The 17603-nt window shown below is 42.4% G+C and overlaps 1 protein-coding gene across 1 annotated transcript; it reads left to right on the top strand.

The window, feature by feature from the left end:
* The first annotated feature begins 707 nt into the window (after positions 1-707).
* On the top strand, positions 708-7450 carry LOC145877234 (uncharacterized). The gene is made up of 2 exons (XM_082972526.1): positions 708-780; positions 6759-7450. The coding sequence occupies exons 1-2, from the start codon at positions 708-710 to the stop codon at positions 7388-7390; spliced, it is 705 nt and encodes a 234-aa protein (XP_082828652.1). The 3' UTR covers positions 7391-7450.
* The last annotated feature ends 10153 nt before the right edge of the window (positions 7451-17603 follow it).

Genomic DNA, 17603 nt, shown 5'->3' with positions numbered 1-17603 from the left:
CAAACAAGAACATTCGTGAGTTCCAGAAAAAATGAAAAGATGCTGGAGGAGTGCTTGACGCCTTCTGTCATCATGGTGGAGGCAATGTGATGGTCTGGGGTGCTTTGGTGGTGGTAAAGTGGGAGATTTGTACAGGGTAAAAGGGATCTTGAAGAAGGAAGGCTATCACTCCATTTTGCAAAGCCATGCCATACCCTGTGGACGGCGCTTAATTGGAGCCAACTTCCTCCTACACCAGGACAATGACCCAAAGCACAGCTCCATTTAGGGAAGAAGCATTCAGCTGGTATTCTGTCTATAATGGAGTGGCCAGCACAGTCACCGGATCTCAACCCTATTGAGCTGTTGTGGGGGCAGCTTGACCGTATGATACGTAAGAAGTGCCCATCAATCCAATCCAACTTGTGGGAGGTGCTTCAGGAAACATGGGGTGAAATCTCTTCAGATTACCTCAACAAATTGACAACTAGAATGCCAAAGATCTGCAAGGCTGTAATTGCTGCAAATGGAGGATTCAAAGTTTGAAGGACACAATTATTATTCCAATTAAAAATCATTATTTAAAACCTTGTCAAAGACTTGACTATATTTCCTATTCATTATGCAACTCATTTCATGAATGTTTTCATGGAAAACAAGGACATTTCTAATTGACCCCAAACTTTTGAACGGCAATGTAGGTTCAACAGGTTTGAGCACCGAATCGCATGCGCAGTGTGGCCTTTTTGTCATCTACTAAACCACTGGCCGTGTTCGAGATCATCAAATCCATGCTGCATTGTGGGTAAATGGTCACTGGCTGACTGATTTATAAATAATAATGAGTAGTTATTTATGGTGTAAGGTAATGTGTAGATCAGTCAGTCGGCAGTCGCCTGCAATGTCGAACAAGCCCAATACCAAACCAATCAGGTGGTTGTTTGATCAAATGAAGCTTCAGACGTCATTGATGACGTGCTGCTGATAAAGTGATACAGGCATCGGTACACTGCTTTGAAGTTTACTGCTTAGCGATTTGGACGCAGGCCTCGTAGCTCCGGTATCAAACATAACATCCCTAATGAAAAGTTGACAAAACAAAAAGTAGCAAGCAGGTTGATTTCCTCTGTCGATTTGAGCCCACAGCAAGAAGGCACCAGAGCCTACCGTGCTAACGGGTTCCCTCTAGATAACACAACCACACAGTTCATGAAAGGTATGAGGTGAAGCTTGAGCTAGATATCGACCTTCCTGTTCCCGTCCCTCAAGTCAATGAGTCAACACAGGAAGGAGCAATGGATGGATAGTTCATTTATTTCCAAAGCTGCAATGATGGGACACACACAGTATGGATGAATGATCAGTAGTGACGGGATATAAATAGCACTCCCATAGCAATTCTCCATAAATCTGCCCTATAATATACTAACAAAAAACTATCAAGATGTCTGTCAAAGTTATTATGATCATATAGTGGATTTAACAGTTCCTAATAATTCCTAATTTACTATAATAAAATAAATACATAGTTTCCATGTGTAATCTCATATTCACAACAGAATAAACTGTCATCCATTTTAGTATCAAAATATATCAAATTAACCTGAAATATTACTCAATGTCCCCCTCTGGTGGTGAAGAAGTATAATCCACCTAAACTAACAGAACCGGGCTGATAAACTGGCTGGAGTTCATGAGTTTATAAAACACATACTTTATACATGTCATAAATTACCTGCATTGATGAGACACACAGTGTGGATGAATGATCAGGATATAAATAGCACTCCTATAGAAGATGCAGTGTGGATGAATGATCAGGATATAAATAGCACTCCTAAAGAAGATGCAGTGTGGATGAATGATCAGTATATAAATAGCACTCCTAAAGAAGATGCAGTGTGGATGAATGATCAGGATATAAATAGCACTCCTAAAGAAGATGCAGTGTGGATGAATGATCAGGATATAAATAGCACTCCTAAAGAAGATGCAGTGTGGATGAATGATCAGGATATAAATAGCACTGCTAAAGAAGATGCAGTGTGGATGAATGATCAGTATATAAATAGCACTCCTAAAGAAGATGCAGTGTGGATGAATGATCAGGATATAAATAGCACTCCTATAGAAGATGCAGTGTGGATGAATGATCAGGATATAAATAGCACTCCTAAAGAAGATGCAGTGTGGATGAATGATCAGTAGTGACAGGATATAAATAGCACTCCTAAAGAAGATGCAGTGAGGATGAATGATCAGGATATAAATAGCACTCCTATAGAAGATGCAGTGTGGATGAATGATCAGGATATAAATAGCACTCCTATAGAAGATGCAGTGTGGATGAATGATCAGTAGTGACAGGATATAAATAGCACTCCTAAAGAAGATGCAGTGTGGATGAATGATCAGTAGTGACAGGATATAAATAGCACTCCTAAAGATGATGCATTTTCCAGTTTGCTACCAACTTCAAAGAGGGAACTTTAGCATAAAACCCACATGGAAAACTGAGATTCGGCAAATAACATATAAAGAGAGGCCAAACCAACAACAGAAGTTACTAAAACATAAATTGCTAATTTATGATTTAAAAGGTGGATTTTATGATCTAATGTCAACTTTATACATTTCTATCCCAGGACCACCCAATTTTCAAATTCTCCATAAATCTGCTGTGGATTACCCAGAATCCCATACCTTTATCACGGAATGTAATGTAAACACACAAGCAGCAGTCTCAGGTCCTGCATCTCAGTGCTAGAGGCGTCACTACAGACCCTGGTTCAAAACTACAGACACGGGTCCATTATTGTAAATAAGAATTTGTCCTTAGCTGGTTTGCCTGGTTAAATAAAGATTAAATAATTGTTTTAAATGTAACTTCATTACACCGTTACACTGGCATACAAACCCGGTAGCATAGAGTTGATAATACATATGACGTTGGAAAATAGAGCATTGTGGGTAGTTTAGAAGATTTCCCGAAATAAGTTAATACATTTGTAATAATGCAAAAACATAACTGTTTGTACTTATAGGTAACCATATCGTGACTACAACTAGCTTACTAAGTCTTTAACCACACTGTGTTGTTACACTGGTGAGTAAAAACTAATGCGTCCTACACTTTTAACTTGTTGTCTGACAATAAAATAAACATTTTACTCAACTGCGTTACCCACTCCAGTCAGCAGATGGCGGTCTGGGAATTTAAGGTAATGCTGTTGGTGTGACGTATAATCTAGTGGACGGAAAGCTTCTTTCAACAGCAACAACCGTTATTCCGCCACCTCGGTAGCTTGCTAGACAAAATAGCCAAACCAATAAAGCTCTTTAGATGCTTTCGTGTATATTAGCCACTGTGTTTTAAACCCACTTCTGTCGTCTAGTTAGTTATCCGATTGAATTTCATATTTACGGTGTTGTTGTTATTATTCAGCTAGCGGGCTGGTTAAGTTAGCATTAGCCTAGCTAGCTAACATCTCCGACCATGCGGTCACTGAGCTACTCTCCTGCTAAAGAAGAGGCCTGCTGGACGGAGAAAGAAGCTCTTGTGAAAGGGGAGGGGGAAGAGAAAGATGTTACAATACAAAAACAAGTAGAGGGTGAGGCTGTTACTGTGAAAGAAGAAGAGAAAGACGTTTCAGTAAAAGAAGAGAAAGATGCGTTCAGAGTGAAAGAGGAGGAGGATGTTACAGTAAAAGAAGAGGAGGAAGATGCAGTTTTTGGAGTGAAAGAGGAGGAGGGGGAGATGACTGTCACATCGAAAAAGGAAGAAGAGGAGGAAACTGGATATCTGGGCCCGGTTTCCCAAAGGCATGTTAAGGCATCCAATGGTTTTAACGATGAACGGGCCTTAATAAACACTAGTAAGTACTGTCTTAAATACAGAGGCACAAACTCTGCAGTTGTTGAACTGATGTGTGGTGTTAAAGGGGAAATCTGCAATAGCTACATCCATATTGTGACTTTATAATTATTAATTTATAGCCATTGATTCTTGAAGAATATAACACATGCCTCATGAGCTTAGTTCAACTGTTGTACCCCATCAGAACCCCAAATAAGCTTTTTTTACTCCAATGTTTAGAAACAATGTAAATCAACACTGTATAGCCTCAACATGGTTAAAACTATAATGTTGATATCATGGATGGTCAGTCCTTGCATCCATAGGTCTATCTATGAATTTGAGAGTAGTTACATTTCTCCAGCCCCATAATCATCTTATTACCAAAACAGTGGTGGAATTACAGCTTTGTTATTGGTTGAACTGCAGATTGGTTGATTGATTGTGTGGCTTTTTTAAAGGGGCAACCTAGTTTTAAAACAGAAACAAAATGGCTGCCCAGAGGCTTGGTTTGGTAAACAGCTGAGGGATGGGGGAAGGAGAAATGTAACCACTCTCAAATTCATAGGGACCTTGTCAAGAAGTTCAGATAATCATGGCGTAACAGTTATAAGGTGTTGGCATGACAGTCACTGGACCCAGGTTTGAGTTCAGCTCAGGGCCTCCCCCTGAATTCACTACACTATGAATACAAGGACTGGCCATCCATGATGTCATAATGATAGTTTAACCAGGTTTCTAGGCTATATAGTATATTCTAGAATTCATCCAGGATGTCATAATGATAGTTTAACCAGGTTTCTAGGATATATAGTATATTCTAGAATTCATCCATGATGTCATAATGATAGTTTAACCAGGTTTCTAGGCTATATAGTATATTCTAGAATTCATCCATGATGTCAAAATGATAGTTTACCCTGTTTGGGATAGGGGGCAGTATTTTCACGTCCGGATAAAAACGGTCCCCGATTTTATCTGGTTACTACTCCTGCCCAGAAACTAGAATATGCATATAATTGGTAGATTTGGATAGAAAACACTCTAAAGTTTCTAAAACTGTTTGAATGGTGTCTGTGAGTATAACATAACTCATATGGCAGGCAAAAACCTGAGAAGATTCCATACAGGAAGGCCCTGTCTGATAATTTGTTGTCCTTCTGCATCTCTATCGACATTACAGCATCTGTGCTGTAACGTGACACTTTCTAAGGCTTCCATTTGCTCTCTAAAGCCACCAGAAAGTGGAATGGGGTGTCTGCTGTCTCTGGGCAAAGTACAGCAGCTCTGTTTGTGATCAGTCAGCCTGGGGACAGTGAGACTGAGATGCGCGTTCACGAGAATTCATTTTTTTTTCTTTCAGCCTTTGAATGAATACAACGTTGCCCGGTTGTAATATTATCGCTATTTTACGAGAAAAGTAGCATAAAAATTTATTTTAAACAGCGTTTGATATGTCACAAAAACCAAAACCACAGCTAAATGCAGCACTAACCTTTGATGATCTTCATCAGATGACACTCCTAGGACATTATGTTATACAATACATGCATGTTTTGTTCAATCAAGTTCATATTTATATCAAAAACCAGCTTTTTACATTAGCATGTAAAAAGCCCATAGAGGTTAACTTCGGCGATGTCATTTTCAAAATAGCCTCCAACACTCTACTCAGCAAACTGGATGCAGTCTATCACAGTGCCATCCGTTTTGTCACCAATGCCCCATATACCACCCACCACTGCGACCTGTACGCTCTCGTCGGCTGGCCCTCGCTACATATTCGTCGCCAAACCCACTGGCTCCAGGTCATCTATAAGTCTTTGCTATGTAAAGCTCCGCCTTAACTCAGCTCACTGGTCACCATAGCAACACCCACCCATAGCACGCGCTCCAGGAGGTATATCTCACTGGTCAGCACCAAAGCCAACACCTACTTTGGCCGCCTTTCCTTCCAGTTGTCTGCTGCCAATGACTGGAACGAATTGCAAAAATCGCTGAAGTTGGAGACTTATATCTCCCTCACTAACTTCAAGCATCAGCTATCTGAGCAGCTAACCGATCGCTGCAGCTGTACACAGCCCATCTGTAAATAGTCCATCCAACTGCCTACCTCATCCCCATGTTTTTATTTACTTTCTCTGCTCTTTTGCACACCAGTATTTCTACTTGCACATCATCATCTGCACATCTATCACTCCAGTGTTAATTTGCTAAATTGTAATTACTTCGCTACTATGGCCAATTTATTGCCTTACCTCCTTGCTACATTTGCACAACTGTATATAGATTTTTCTGTTGTGTTATTGACTACTTTTTATCCCACGTGTAACTCTGTTGTTTTTTTCTGTCGCACTGCTTTGCTTTATCTCGGCCAGGTCGCAGTTGTAAATGAGAACTTGTTCTCAACTAGCCTACCTGGTTAAATAAAGGTGAACTAAAAAAATGAAGTAAAAACATATTAACTTTATTGACATTAATGTGGTTCTTCAATAATTACACATAATTCTTAATACTGTAGCAAACATTATATTAAGCAGGACATTCAAACGAGCCTTACAATTATAATCCAAAGTAGTGTGAAATGCACTGAAATGCACTCATAAGCAATGAATAAATTATTTAAACATTCATTACAGACATCAATTGTTGTACAACATCATGGCTACTCTGTTGGCATCACCTTTTACAGTGGATTACCGCTGTTGTGGGCCTTTATATCATCTGTCTGACTTTGTTGTGCACACAGGAGAGAGACGGGACTATCGTGGATCCTCTGGGGAGCCTCAACAACCTCATGATGCTGAAGAGGCAGAGAAGAGCCTCTCCACATTAGAACACCTCAATAAACACCTGCAGAGATCCACAGGGACGAGAATTCACTGCTGCTCTGACTGTGGGAAGAGATTCACCTCATCAACAGGCATTCAAATTCATCAGAGAATCCACACAGGAGAGAAATCTTACGGCTGTGATCAATGTGGGAAGAGTTTTGCTGCATCTGGCCAGCTGACTTTACACCAGAGAACACACACGGGAGAGAAACCTTATAGCTGTGATCAATGTGGGAAGAGTTTTGCTGCATCTGGCCAGCTGACTTTACACCAGAGAACACACACAGGAGAGAAATCTTATAGCTGTGGTCAATGTGGGAAGAGTTTTGCTCGATCTGGAGTGCTGACAGTTCACCAGAGAATACACACAGGAGATAAATCTTATAGCTGTGATCAATGTGGGAAGAGTTTTGCTAGATCTGGAGAGCTGACAATTCACTACAGAATACACACAGGAGAAAAACCTTATAGCTGTGGTCAATGTGGGAAGAGTTTTGCTGCATCTGGCCAGCTGACTTTACACCAGAGAACACACACAGGAGAGAAACCTTATAGCTGTGATCAATGTGGGAAGAGTTTTGCTGCATCTAGCAGTCTGACTAAACACCAGAGAATACACACAGGAGATAAATCTTATAGCTGTAATCAATGTGGGAAGAGATACTCTGATAAAAGATATCTGATTAAACATCAGAAAATTCATGAAGGAGTTGTTTCATGATATCAGTGAAATAAAATGTTGAATGTTTAAACATTGTAGAAGGAGTATTTTAATGTCACAATGTAGAACCCTAAACGTTTGTCCCCTGTTCTATTGATTTCAACATGATATGAATATTAGACTCGGGGGGAAAATCCAGGCTCTGAAATGGAAGAGTTACTATTTATGAGATTTAACAAAAAGTGACTAACACAAAAAGAGCTGTGTTACACTTACCACGTTGGTGACCCACTGGAATCAAAATGCAACACTTCAAAATGTAGCGAGCTGTTTTCTACAAATTGTCCTCTAACCAGGGATGTACACATTACTCCCAGATTCTGTGTGATTTTTGAGCTGTTAGTTTTAACAGGACGTGCAACCTCATCGCCCTCCTGTCTAACAATTGATTTTAACATGATATTAATGAGTTATGACAAATAAGTGTTGTGTTCCTTTGTTTAGCGACCCCTACATTTAAATGCATCACTCCAAAATGTAGCTGACTGTCTTCTTCAGGTTGTCCTCTAATCAGTGAGGAAAAATATATCTCCCATTTCCATGTGTTTTTTTAGTTGTGTTAGTTTCAACATCACGTACAACCTGATTTCCCCCCTAATCGATATCAGTGATTTATTGCTACTTGTCAAAACAACAGCGTTTTTGGTGCTTGTACAGTTTATAAGGAGATTGTTTTAAATAATATGATTATTGTGACAGATGTTTGTGTTACATTTTATGTTTAGGTTTTCAATTTATCACAAACTGTTTCTGCATTTGGACTATTGATTTGGACACGTTTAAACTGTGACATTGGGGATATCTCACCTAGCAAAATGTCGTTGAAAATAAGACTTTGCCCGACATACAATATAAGTTTGGTTTTAGTTGAAAGTGAAAGTTGAAAAGAAAACAATTTAATTTCAACATACTTACAGCCTAAACACATAGTCGCAGTACAATAATCAATTATATGAACAATCCTACATCACTCCAGTATTTATTTACAACATTCATGTGCTAAATGTCTTTATTCCACTACTGAAGAAGCAGGACTCAAAGATTTAGCCTGACAAAAGATACATTTTATGCCTCACCATTAAGTGAATTATTGCTAATACATATTAACAAACGGGTGTACATTTGGTTTTTATATTTCATGTTTAATATTCATGTAACATTTAGTAATCAATGATTATTTATGCAACCAACTGACAATTTTTGGGGTACAATTATATTGACATTGTTACCCTGCTTTTAGAATATCAGGGTTCATTCTCAGATGTGCCAACCCAAATGTACTAGAGCATGACATTGGGGACTGGGCCCCGATCCAACAACATGCCTATCTAGTGAACCCTGAGAAGAGAGAGAAGCTCCGCAGTGAGGTGGAAAGTTACTATGGATATTAAGGAGCTAGTTCTAGAAGCTAGTGAGTTTTAGGAAGACGAGAGTTCTAGAAGCTAGTTAGTTTTAGGAAGACGAGAGTTCTAGAAGCTAGTGAGTTTTAGGAAGACGAGAGTTCTAGAAGCTAGTGAGTTTTAGGAAGACGAGAGTTCTAGAAGCTAGTGAGTTTTAGGAAGACGAGAGTTCTAGAAGCTAGTGAGTTTTAGGATTCTATAGAAAGAAAAAGGCGAAAAAAAGAATATGATTGTATATTATTATTTAGAAATACGTGTTTTTAATTGTTGACAGCCAGTAGACACCATATTTATATTCTAGAAGGTGAAGCATTGTAGTTGATTATAATGTGAAATGGAAGTTGTTTTCTGTTGGTGGTGAGCAAACTTGTCCAACAAAAATATAGGATATATTTGTTGTCTTAAGGGGGAAGGTGTTACAGGCTTTGGTTTTTCCATTTATGTTTTGAGGTTGAACTTTAGCTCGTTAGCACGTCTAGCTCGTTAGCACGTCTAGCTCGTTAGCACGTCTAGCTCGTTAGCACGACTAGCTCGTTAGCACGTCCAGCTCGTTAGCACGACTAGCCCGTTAGCACGTCTAGCTCCGTTAGCCCGTCTAGCTCGTTAGCACGACTAGCTCGTTAGCCCGTCTAGCTCCGTTAGCCCGTCTGGCTCGTTAGCCCGTCTAGCTCGTTAGCCCGTCTAGCTCGTTAGCACGTCTAGCTCGTTAGCACGTAGGACGCACTGATTGGTGTCACCTCGTTAGTCAGTATGTGTTACACCTGTGCTGGCTTGTCCATCTCGTTAGTGGGAAGGTGTTTCACCTGAGCTGGTCCAGGTTCTATTTAAGAGTGTCTGGCCCAGTGCTCCAGTTGTCTTGATACATGTGGAGAGTCAACACCTTTTAGTTGCTCCACCTTTTTGGTTTACTTCCTGTCTTTAAGTTTGGTGTGGGATTTTCTTTTGTTTGCCTCTTCTTGGGCAGATTTAGTGGGTCTCATGGTGGGTGTCTTTTAGGTCCCAGTTGTTGTTACTAGTCAACTTCCAGTGGACACCCCATAGTGTCTTTCAGAGCCCCTCCTAAAAAACAAGTTATATTTTGGGTTGGATATTGCATCCAATTAATATTTTAATCAATGACATTTCTTTAGGGTTTATTAGTCTTTCAGTTGTTAATCTTCTGTTTTTTATCCTCTTATGTTTGTTTACTAAATATTTCTGTTTATTTTCATAATTTTTTCCTGTGAAGCCATTGTGTTGCATCCTTGTCTGACGTGCTGTATAAATAAAGCTTGATTTGATTTGAACATATTGTAAAACAAATTAACCCAATGACCGACCAATCAACAGACTTGGTCCACCTTAGTATGAAAAACTGTATCAATCCCACTTTTCCAGCCTGCTGAAGGCGTGGTGGAGTGGTAAACACCACCCCCGGCTCTACCAGGGGCTTGAGGTGGTCTCCCACAGCTCTGCTTATGTCATGTTCTGTGGCCTTGCTGTTCCATTTCTTGACTGTCCCTGCAACACAGAAACACATTTAGTCATATTATATAAAACACTCAAAGTAATGGATATGGAGCATCTATGGCCTCAGTTACACCTGGCACCAACATGTGACTTCTGTCATCTGATCTCTCCAAGCTGCATTAGGTTCAGATCTACCAGGATGGGCCTTTGACAGTCTGGACGCAGTCAGGCCACTGAATATGCATCAGCAATGTATAGAGATGCTGGGAAAAGTACATTTGACACAAATGACCTTCATAATAAATCAAATGTTGTTGGTCACATACAGGTGTTCAGCAGATGTTATTGCAGGTGTAGTGAAATGCTTGTCCTTCTAGTTCCCACAGTGCAGTAATATCTAACAAGTGATGTTTCTATATGATAACAATAGAGTAATATATTTAACGCCCCTCCCTCTGTCTGCCGTATTCTCTCTGCTCTTGGTTCCTTATTAGGATGCCGGTGGGCGGAGCTGGGAGGGTCGTCAGCTAAATGGGAAGCACCTGGGCCCGGGTGTGTCCCAGGATAAATAGACCTCTTCCACAGTCATGAAGGGAGACTCTCTCCATGCAGACACCTTGTTGATTTTGGTTGTGTTATCTAATAAATATATATTTTTGATACTCCTTGTCTCCACATTGTCTCCCTTTTGTTGCGAACTCAGAGCTGGTTCGTAATGGAATTAGGAATATATGGATAAACAATGTCAGAGCAGCATAGACTGAGATACAGTTAATACATATGAGATGAGAAATGATATGTAAACATTATTAAAGTGACTAGTGTTCCATTTATTAAAGTGGCCAATGATGTCAAGTCTATATGTAGGCTGCAGCCTCTCTGTGCTATTTATCAGTCTGATGGCCTTGAGATAGAAGCTGTTTTTCTGTCTTTCGGTCTCAGCTTTGATGCACCTGTACTGATCTCGCCTTCTGAATGATAGCAGGGTGAACAGGCAGTGGCTCGGGTAATAACAAAGAACATGTATGTATGCCTGGGGGGAAAATTCACTTTCATACAGCAATACCAGTGGACAATTTGCACTAAATAAACATAAATGGAACATATTCCCTTTTGCTGACGTGATGAACCACTAAGGGGACATAAATATTTAATCCCAAAACTTTCCCTTTGGTTTAACTGTTTAAGACGGTCCCCTTTTCTAATAGAGGCCGGAATGTGATCAATACCCACAGCTTGTAGGTGTAACCGATGTGAAATGGCTAGTTAGTTAGCGGTGGTGCGCGCTAATAGCATTTCAATCGGTGACGTCACTCGCTCTGAGACTTGAAGTAGTTGTTCCCCTTGCGTTGCAAGGGCCGCGGCTTTTGTGGCGCGATGGGTAACGATGCTTCGTGGGGTGTCAGTTGTTGATGTGTGCAAGGGTCCCTGGTTTGAGCCCAGGTTGGGGCGAAGAGATGGAGGCAGGGTTGCCTTGGTGTAAGGACTTATAGTGCCTTGCCATGGGGTAGTCGTCATTGCCTACCCGTATGGCATACTTGTGTTCCGCTAGGCGGTCTTGAAGGCGTCTCTTTGTCCGTCCAATGTAGAACACCTTGCACTGTGGACATTCCAATCTATAGATGACATGAGTGGTTTTGCAGTTAATGAAATGCTTGACGTAATACTCAATTTTGGAAGCTGTATCAACAAAATACTTTTTCTGTGCAATATTTCTGCAGTGGTTACATTTAAAAGAGCCCTTGGGTTTGTGGTCAAGCCAAGTTTTTTGAGAGTCACCCGGAAGATAACTGTGTACTAATTTATCATTTAGGGTAGGACATCTTTTAAAGCTTATGACTGGTGGCTCAGGAAAGACTTGGCGTAGTAGAGTATCACTTTGGATAATTCCCCAATTATTTTTAATGATTCTTTTAATGTTCTCTGCTTCAGTACTGTATTTTGTGGGTATTGATCACATTCCGGCCTCTATTAGAAAAGGGGACCGTCTTAAACAGTTAAACCAAAGGGAAAGTTTTTGGATTTACAAACTACAGGCCACTAAATACCCTGGTTTACATGAAGATATGGATTTACAAACTACAGGCCACTAAATACCCTGGTTTACATGAAGATATGGATTTACAAACTACAGGCCACTAAATACCCTGGTTTACATGAAGATATGGATTTACAAACTACAGGCCACTAAATACCCTGGTTTAAGTGAAGATATGGATTTACAAACTACAGGCCACTAAATACCCTGGTTTACATGAAGATATGGATTTACAAACTACAGGCCACTAAATACCCTGGTTTACATGAAGATATGGATTTACAAACTACAAGCCACTAAATACCCTGGTTTACATGAAGATATGGATTTACAAACTACAGGCCACTAAATACCCTGGTTTACATGAAGATATGGATTTACAAACTACAGGCCACTAAATACCCTGGTTTACATGAAGATATGGATTTACAAACTACAGGCCACTAAATACCCTGGTTTACATGAAGATATGGATTTACAAACTACAGGCCACTAAATACCCTGGTTTACATGAAGATATGGATTTACAAACTACAAGCCACTAAATACCCTGGTTTACATGAAGATATGGATTTACAAACTACAGGCCACTAAATACCCTGGTTTACATGAAGATATGGATTTACAAACTACAGGCCACTAAATACCCTGGTTTACATGAAGATATGGATTTACAAACTACAGGCCACTAAATACCCTGGTTTACATGAAGATATGGATTTACAAACTACAGGCCACTAAATACCCTGGTTTACATGAAGATATGGATTTACAAACTACAGGCCACTAAATACCCTGGTTTACATGAAGATATGGATTTACAAACTACAGGCCACTAAATACCCTGGTTTACATGAAGATATGGATTTACAAACTACAGGCCACTAAATACCCTGGTTTACATGAAGATATGGATTTACAAACTACAGGCCACTAAATACCCTGGTTTACATGAAGATATGGATTTACAAACTACAGGCCACTAAATACCCTGGTTTACATGAAGATATGGATTTACAAACTACAGGCCACTAAATACCCTGGTTTACATGAAGATATGGATTTACAAACTACAGGCCACTAAATACCCTGGTTTACATGAAGATATGGATTTACAAACTACAGGCCACTAAATACCCTGGTTTACATGAAGATATGGATTTACAAACTACAGGCCACTAAATACCCTGGTTTACATGAAGATATGGATTTACAAACTACAGGCCACTAAATACCCTGGTTTACATGAAGATATGGATTTACAAACTACAGGCCACTAAATACCCTGGTTTACATGAAGATATGGATTTACAAACTACAGGCCACTAAATACCCTGGTTTACATGAAGATATGGATTTACAAACTACAGGCCACTAAATACCCTGGTTTACATGAAGATATGGATTTACAAACTACAGGCCACTAAATACCCTGGTTTACATGAAGATATGGATTTACAAACTACAAGCCACTAAATACCCTGGTTTACATGAAGATATGGATTTACAAACTACAGGCCACTAAATACCCTGGTTTACATGAAGATATGGATTTACAAACTACAGGCCACTAAATACCCTGGTTTACATGAAGATATGGATTTACAAACTACAGGCCACTAAATACCCTGGTTTACATGAAGATATGGATTTACAAACTACAGGCCACTAAATACCCTGGTTTACATGAAGATATGGATTTACAAACTACAGGCCACTAAATACCCTGGTTTACATGAAGATATGGATTTACAAACTACAGGCCACTAAATACCCTGGTTTACATGAAGATATGGATTTACAAACTACAAGCCACTAAATACCCTGGTTTACATGAAGATATGGATTTACAAACTACAAGCCACTAAATACCCTGGTTTACATGAAGATATGGATTTACAAACTACAAGCCACTAAATACCCTGGTTTACATGAAGATATGGATTTACAAACTACAGGCCACTAAATACCCTGGTTTACATGAAGATATGGATTTACAAACTACAGGCCACTAAATACCCTGGTTTACATGAAGATATGGATTTCCAAACTACAAGCCACTAAATACCCTGGTTTACATGAAGATATGGATTTACAATCTACAAGCCACTAAATACCCTGGTTTACATGAAGATATGGATTTCTCACCCTTCCTGTAGGGTTGTGATAGGTCCATTCCTGTAGGGTTGTGATAGGTCCATTCCTGTAGGGTTGTGATAGGTCCATTCCTGTAGGGTTGTGATAGGTCCATTTGCTATCATCTAGTGGTCTTTCTTCTCAATTGCCCTCAGCTATGTTTAGACTGTTGTTCATGTTTTGTTGGGTTCAAGTGTACTAGGGAATAGATTGCTTTCTTGTTCTTGACTTCTCTCCCAGACATGTTTAGGGTTGGAACTACCTTGCTGGGTGTTCTAGTGCCTCTAGCTTGGTGTTGTATTATCTTTCCTTTTTTGTGATAACACAGCCACAGTGTTTCACTTTTTAATGTGTATAGTATTGCTTACTAGGTGTGTCCAATCAATTTTAACCACTCCCTTCAAATTAGGGCTAATTGGAAAAGCTGTTCAAAGGAGGACATTGTATTATTTCTTTGTACTCCCTGACGAAGGCCATGCAGCCGAAACGCGTCAGATTTTTAAAACCTTGTTTCTATTGAACATGCCATACAAATAAAGGCATTTTAATCAATTATATGAAGAGTGCCTTGGTCCTCCTTTCTATTTTATACTGTACTCTGTATTTCACACAGTGAGTCTATGCAACCTATTATGTGTCAAGGGAAGCACATTTTACTCCTGAACGTGTTTAGGCTTGCCATAACAAAGGGGTTGAATACTTTCTGACTCAAGACATTTCAGATTTAAATCTTTTATTCATTTGTAAAAAAGAAAAGAAAAACATATTTCCACTTTGACATTATGAGTTATTGTGTGTAGGACAGTGACAGTAAAATCTCAATTTAATCGATTTAAAAATTCAAAATGTGGAAAAGGTCTAGGCAGTGAATACTTTCTGAAGGCCCTGTAGCTGGTATCATGTAACGGTTGTCTTCTGTAGAAATGGACCAAGGCGCAGCAGGTACGTGAATACTCATCTTTAATTAAAATAAAGGAGTAAAGCATCCACTTAACAATTCAAACAAAGTAACAACAGCTACAGTTCTGCAGGCTAGAAACGCAGTGCAAAAAACAACCACCCACAACCCCAAAGAAAAACACACACACCTATATAGGACTTCCAATCAAAGGCAACTATACACACCTGCCTTCAATTGGAAGTCCCAATCATCCACCCAACATTAAACCAATACAAACATGCCACGTCCTGACCCCAAAACTAAAACACTAAAACACTAGCTCCATCTGCTGGTCAGGACGTGACCAGTCAGGACGTGACCCCCCTCAAGGTGCAGACCCCGGAATGCACCTACCAACAAAAAAAAACAACAACACAAAACCCATAAACAATAACCCTAAAACAATAAGGGAGGGAAGGGAGGGTGGCTGCCGTCACCGACGGCACTGTGCTACACCCTCCCTCCCCAACCCACCTATCCTGGAGGTGGCTCAGGTGCAGGGCATGGACCTTGCTCCACCGTCGGCGTAGCCCACTTCGGTGGCGCTGCTAACTGCGCCGGGCAGATGGGCCACTTGGGCTGACCCTGGCAGACGGACCACTCGTGCTGGGCCGGAGGACAGGAGGACCCCTCGGGCTGGACCGGGGGACAGGAGGGCCCCTCGGGCTGGGCCGGGGGACAGGAGGGCCACTCGGGCTGGGCCGGAAGGCATGCGGGCCACTCGGGCTGGGCCGGAGGGCAGGAGGACCACTCGGGCTGGACCGGAGGGCAGGAGGACCACTCGGGCTGGATCGGAGGGCAGGAGGACCACTCGGGCTGATCCTGACAGGCCGGGCACCCTGGCAGATCAGGGCAGGCGGACCACTCGGGCTGGGCCGGAAGGCATGCGGGCCACTCGGGCTGGGCCGGAAGGCATGCGGGCCACTCGGGCTGGGCCGGAAGGCATGCGGGCCACTCGGGCTGGGCCGGAAGGCATGCGGGCCACTCGGGCTGGGCCGGAAGGCATGCGGGCCACTCAGGCTGGGCCGGAGGGCAGGAGAACCACTCGGGCTGGACCGGAGGGCAGGAGGACCACTCGGGCAGGACCGGAGGGCAGGAGGACCACTCGGGCTGATCCTGACAGGCCGGGCACCCTGGCAGATCAGGGCAGGCGGGCACCTCTGGCAGTTCAGGGCAGTCTGGCCACCCTGGCAGTTCAGGGCAGTCTGGCCACTCTGGCAGTTCAGGGCAGTCTGGCCACCCTGGCAGTTCAGGGCAGTCTGGCCACTCCGGCAGTTCAGGGCAATCTGGCCACTCTGGCAGTTCAGGGCAATCTGGCCACTCTGGCAGTTCAGGGCAGTCTGGCCACTCCGGCAGTTCAGGGCAGTCTGGCCACTCCGGCAGTTCAGGGCAGTCTGGCCACTCCGGCAGCTCAGGGCAGTCTGGCCACTCCGGCAGTTCAGGGCAGTCTGACCTCTCTGGCGACTGTTGACTGGCGGGCAGCTCTGACGACTGTTGACTGGCGGGCAGCTCTGACGACTGTTGACTGGCGGGCAGCTCTGGTGATGGTTGACTGGCGGGCAGCACTGACGACTGTTGACTGGCGGGCAGCTCTGGTGACTGTTGACTGGCGAGGCTGGGTTGACACACTAGACTCCTGATGCGTGGGGCTGGTATAGGACGTGCCAGCCTGGAGACACGCACCTCCATGCTAGTGCGTCTGGCGGGAAACACCGGACCAAAAGGGCGCACTGGCGGTCTTGAGTGCAGGGTTGGCATCACCCCTTCCGGCTCGATGCTCCCCTTGCCCTGGCACCTGCGGGGCGCTGGTACTGGGCGAACTGGGCTGTGCGTCCGTATAGGCGAGATGGTGCGCACCTCAGCGTAACATGGCGCCCTCCACCTCGTACGCACCTCCCTGTAGTCACGGGTAGCTGGCTTACGGCTCTTCCCTGGCCTGGCCAAACTACCCGTGTGCCCCCCCCAAAAAAAATCTTGGGGCTGCCTCTCGGGTTTCCTAGCCAACCGTGTTCCAGCGTAACGTTCCCGATGGTTCCTCTGTCCAGCTGCCTCCACTCTCCTGAGTGCCTCCACCTGTTCCCATGGGAGGCGATCCCTTCCGGCCAGGATCTCTTCCCAGGTGTAGGCTCCCTTGCCGTCCAGGACGTCCTCCCATGTCCATTGTTCCCTTTTTCTCTCCTGTGGCTTCCTCCTCTTCTGCTGCTTGGTCCTTTGGTGGGTGGTTCTGTAACGGTTGTCTTCTGTAGAAAT

This window comes from Salmo salar, unplaced genomic scaffold, assembly GCF_965601325.2.
Source record: "Salmo salar unplaced genomic scaffold, fSalSal1 ptg000730l, whole genome shotgun sequence".
Taxonomy (NCBI): Eukaryota; Metazoa; Chordata; class Actinopteri; order Salmoniformes; family Salmonidae; genus Salmo; species Salmo salar.
The sequence above is the reverse complement of the archived record's forward strand: the minus strand, read 5'-3'. Positions and strand labels throughout refer to the sequence as shown.

Coding starts and splice junctions, on each gene's coding strand:
- LOC145877234 (XM_082972526.1), top strand. CDS start 708: ATGCGCAGTGTGGCCTTTTTGTCATCTACTAAACCACTGGCCGTGTTC. Junction 781..6,758: donor CATCAAATCCATGCTGCATT/GTGGGTAAATGG, acceptor CCTCATCAACAG/GCATTCAAATTCATCAGAGA.